Raw genomic sequence first — 5,153 nt, forward strand, 5'->3', positions numbered from 1 at the left:
ATATATAAAATTAGTTCTTGTTGTATACTGTCAAGTTGCAACTGACTCATAGCTAACCACCCCTCCAGTGAGTTTTCAGAGGCAGTAAATTGTACAGAAGGGGACTGCCCATCTTTCTCCCACAGCATGTCTTTGAGTTGACAGTGAATCTCCTGAAAACTCAGCCAGAGCTCCATTATAGTAAATTGTGTGAGAAGAGATTGTCCACCTTTTGCCCATGGAGCACGTGATGGATTTGAACTGCTTGCCTTTGGGATTGCAGTGCAATCTCTTAGGACTAGGCTACCAGACCTTCACACACACACACATGTGTGTACACACACACACACATCTATGAATTAATGATTATAAATATATATACACATTAATATATGAATTACTGATCTGTAAATTATCTACACAGACTAATAAATTCATTGTAATATATATTCAAAGTACATATTTTCAAAGAATGAAATGAAAAATTAATAGAACAAGCAGTTACAATAGCTTCTTTCAACTTCTTACAGGATTATTTAACAACCTCATAGACTTCATGGGCATACACAATGGTTGGGCATGGACCATTGACCTTAAGAAGAAAGTCTGGAGAAGCTGGAGGAGGGTAAGAAGGACAGAGAAAAGCTTAAGAAGCTGGCTAGATGTAAAAAAGCAGGCAAGCTTCAGAGATTCAGAGAATGTGAGGTACTGAAGAGCCGAGAGTTTATTCAGTAGTGTTTATCCCAATGGCAATTCCACATGGATCTCCCTCTCAGAATTCAGAAGCAAGGGGCCCCGGAGGTGCAATGGTTAAACACATTGCAGCTAATGTAAAGTCTGGAGGCTTGAAGTAGCCCTTCATAGGCTGCCTGCGTGATTCTGCCATATCTACACCTAACTTATAATGATAGTAATAGTTTTCTTTCAATTATTCTCTCTTAAGCTGGACAACAACTAGGGATGATAGAAGGAGAACTGATGCCTTTGAGCTGCAGTGCTGGAGAAGAGTATTGAATATAATAGACTGCCAGGAAAATAAACAGGTTCGTCCTGGAGAGGGTGAAACCAGGCTGCTCTTTGGAGGCAAGGATTCTGAAGCTTCGTCTGATATACTCTGGACATGTTGCAAGGATGGACCAGTCCTTGGAGAGGGATATCATGCTTGGGAGGGTGGAGGGACAGCACCAGAGAGGAAGACCTGGATGAGGTGTACGGATTCAGTGACTGGGGTAATGGAGGTAGGTGTGCCAGAGACAGTGAGGGTGGCACAAAATATATCAGGGTTCAGAGCTATTGTACATAGGGTCACTATGAGTTGCAAGCAACTCTATGGCACGTAACAACAACAAGATGCAGTATTTGCAAAACTGGCCTAATGACAAAGTTCTTTCTAAAATATGATAAAACCAGTATGAGTCCTGCTGCCACAGTGGTGATGTGCTGGGCTGGCTAACCAAAAAGTTGACAAAAGTGACCAGCTGTTTTCTACAAAAGACAAGAGGCTAGCCCACATCAGGTCCTCATAGCTGACAGGACTGACAGGTCCCAGCTCTCAGCTGAAAACAAAGGAGGACGCTTCAACAATTCAGATCCTCCCAGAAGATCTGTGGGTGAGCATTAACATTACTGGTAAGTATATTCATTTTCTCCTGGACACAAGAGCCTATTATTTGGTCCTAAAAGCCTTCTGAGGTCCCAACTCTTCTCACTATTTCTTAGTTGTTGCAATTGACGGAAAACCTCATAAGCAGTTATTTACTTCACCTCTGCCTTGCATGTGGACTTCCGAGCTGTAAAACAACTCAGTGGGAGACAGAATTTGGTCCAGGACTTAAGAACAATAAATGACATAGTTGAGCTTCCACATCTTGTGGTTCCTAACCTTTACACTATAATTGACAAAGTGCTAGTCAATAAGCCTTTTATTTTAAGAACTACCTTCCCTCTGTAACTTGATTTGTGCCACTGTTAGAACCTCTACTTGGAATATTATTGCTTTTCATTTTTGACTCATGTACTTTCAACTTGTTAGTTAAATTTGTGTCTTCTAGGCTGCAACAGTTCCATGACACATCTTCAAGGATATGAACATGTATGGGTAAGCACAATTGATAACAGTGCATCTAAATTCCAAAAATCAATCTCTACAATAGTCTAGGTGTTTCCTATTGCCAAAGGGGCCCTTTAGAGCAGTGAGAGAAGATCTTCACCCTGAAACCTACAGCATCCCTTTTCAGCAGGACGTAGCTAAGAGAATACGCCGTCCCCTTTTCCTTATGAATCAGGGTGAAATCTCTCTCAGGGAGGAGTGATAGGGAATGGCAAAGGACACACTGACAAAGGAGATTAATCATAACTGGTTTTGACAAGCACTGTGGCAATGGGTCACTTAAAACAGACTTTCAAGGGGAAAAAAAGAGAGGAACGAACTGGGGAGGGGAGGGTAGAGAAAATAGTGCAACAATGAATGAATGGAAATCCAAAATCTCTGTAAATGTTCATTAAAATTAATAAAATAAAATTTTAAAAAAACAACACAAGAGGCCTAGTAATCTGCTCTCATAAAGCTTGGGAAATCCTGTGTGCAGAGCTTCTCTGTCCTAACTCAATAATTGTTAACTATGAAATAACTCACTAATACATAGCAAACACACCCCTGATGTGCCTTTGGGGCCCTGTCCTGGCTCTGCTCATGCTGACATCCTCACCTTCTCACCCAGTACTTGGCACCTGGTGGGACGAAATAATGAGAGCAAACACTGTAGAGTAGGTATGAAACTATGATAGAAGGTAGGAAGAGGGGACACCCTGCAGAAATTCAAGCTCTGCCTTAGACCATCACGTGTGAGGGGAGATGCTCTGTGGGGGCTGGGGAGATGCCAAGGCTGGGTGTGTGGTAGGTGAAGCCATAGATAACCACTCCCACTGCAGGCCTCAAAGTGGAGGGCTGACTTCAGAAGCCCTGACAGCTGGCACAAGAACGCACGGGACAGACGATGCAACAAAGGAGACAGAGACAGGGACTAAAGAGGGGAAAAGTCAAAAGAGTAGACTCTCAGGAAGTCTCCTGAAGGGAACAAGTGGTAGCATTGAAGCCATGTGCTCAATGCGAAGGAAGCTCAAGAAAAGGTCAGGGACAGAAAGTCGCTGTCTGTGCGTGGTGCCAGCCAGCCTTTCTGAGGCGCTAATATCTAATGCTTTATGGCTTGGTGGAATGGGTCACAGTGAGCCTCTTAGAGATGGTTTCTGGCTCCCGAGGCTCTGGGTGTGGAGTTCTGCTCAACCAGCTAATGGAGACACTATTTTACTCAATTCTGTGGTCCCAAAGGGCAAGCACATTCTGCTCGCCAAAGAGGCTGGAGTTCAAAGCTGTGTTACAAAGTGAGCTCTGTCTCCAGCCTATTCTCTTCTCACTGAATGGTTATATATTTGAAGGCTTTCAATAGATTGGGCATCCGAAAAAGATTTTTTTTTAAACTGCACACCTCCTATGGGTGCGGCTGGCAGCAGGCTGTATGTAGTGTGTGTGTGTATGTGTGTGTGTATGTGTGTGTGTGTGTGTGAGTGAGTTCACCTCTGATCACATACACTGATCTCCTAGGTCTTCTGAGGACACTGAACAACTCCCAGTAGGCTGTGTGTGTGTGTGTGTGTAGGGGGGCAGCTCCACCTCTGATCACGCACACTGGTCTCCTGGGGTCTTCTGAGGACACAGAACAACTCCCAGCTGGCTGGGGTGTGGAACATGTGGAAAGAGGCCCGCAGGCCAGGCTCTACCTTTGAGTGGGCTCCCAAGCTCGCTAGCTTAGCTGAGCCTCTGGCCCCTTGGCGGCCATACTGACATGTTCTGTTCGATCCTCTCATTTGTAGGGCTAGAGAAGAGATGAACAAACATCAAAAGAAACCACTCCTTGCAAACTCCAACTGGGGCCTTACTTACGTTTTTGTTTTTCTGGAACAGTGTTCTGGCTTCACTTACTATGTACTGTTTTTCTTTCATGGTGTCTTCCAGCCGCCCTGATGCTGCCTGCCACTTCTTCACCAGCCTGAAAATTTTCCGGTAGAGGCCAAGAACTTCTCGTTGTGTTGCTGCTGTCATCTTCAGACCCACTAAAACAGAAGAGTGGGGGGAGGAAATGGCATAAAAATTCAACTTGACAGTTGGCTGCTAGATATATGTATACTTTGTTTTGTTTTGTTTTAAATCGAGTTCTTTTATTCAGTCTAGAAATAATTGCTGTTTCTCAAAGAACTGTCTCGTAGCAAAGCCAAAATGGTGGGATTAGAAACTCAGATCTCGCTTTCACCCTGGGCTCAATCCTTCCAGGTTGAAGGTTACACAACCACGTTGTTTGCTGTGACTGCCGGCTTTATAAACATGGCAAAATGGAAATTCCCATTTAGTGTCCTTTAAGCTCTTACCGGGAAGACCTTAGAACTGATGGGAATTGTGGTCTGTTGCCTCACTAAGCTGATCTCTTGGGAACAAGCACCTTTTAGGTAACTGTTTAAGTGAGAAGTGGGATTTGATGCAAACTCGAGTGCCTCCAGGTGCCTGGCAGGTAAAATACCTGAGGGAACCTGGCTGGGTGGAGGCGATGGCCACATCCAGAAGGCATGGCGCTCTTGCTACTGAGTATCTCTGGCTGCTGCCGTGGGGAAATGAGGGCCGAGGGATGCCAGATCTCCTGATGGCTTGAGTCCATGTGGTGATGTAGATTTTATAAAAAAATAGGAAATTTGAGATATTTCACTCAATATAACGTCCTTCTAGTAACTCAAAAGGACAAATACTGCATAGCACCACTGTTGAAATGCAGGTCTGACCTGAGGGTTTAGGAGGAGAAGAGGATTAAGAGTGGATAGATAATGAACATTGCACTGGAACAGATGAAGGAAAGAACTGTTTAAAAGGAATATACGATTAGATATCATATGTACAACAATAGCCCAGAATAAGAGGTACATTGCAAAGAGGACTGGGGGAAGTGGATGGGGGGAGGTAATTGTGCAATAATGAATAAATATTTTAAAAAAAATAGTGAACTGGGGGAGGGGAAGAGAGGGAGGGAGAGGGCAAGAAAATATGCAACAGTGAATGAATGAAAACCTAACTTTTCTATAAACTTTCATTAAAAGCACAATTAAATTATTTTCTTAAAAAAAAAAAAGGA

At 43.7% G+C, this 5,153-nt stretch overlaps 1 protein-coding gene across 1 annotated transcript in view; it reads right to left on the minus strand.

Annotated features, from left to right (window-relative positions):
* The window catches only part of LYRM1 (LYR motif containing 1), a 38,020-nt gene that overhangs the window by 5,681 nt on the left and 27,186 nt on the right, over positions 1-5,153 (minus strand). The window contains exon 2 of the mRNA XM_006892646.1: positions 3,920-4,078. Within this exon, the coding sequence (XP_006892708.1) occupies positions 3,920-4,078 (159 nt within the window). The remainder of the gene's footprint in view (positions 1-3,919; positions 4,079-5,153) is intronic.

The sequence above is a fragment of the Elephantulus edwardii genome, unplaced genomic scaffold, assembly GCF_000299155.1.
Source record: "Elephantulus edwardii isolate Elephantulus edwardi_28Jun2011 unplaced genomic scaffold, EleEdw1.0 scaffold00117, whole genome shotgun sequence".
Lineage (NCBI taxonomy): Eukaryota > Metazoa > Chordata > Mammalia > Macroscelidea > Macroscelididae > Elephantulus > Elephantulus edwardii.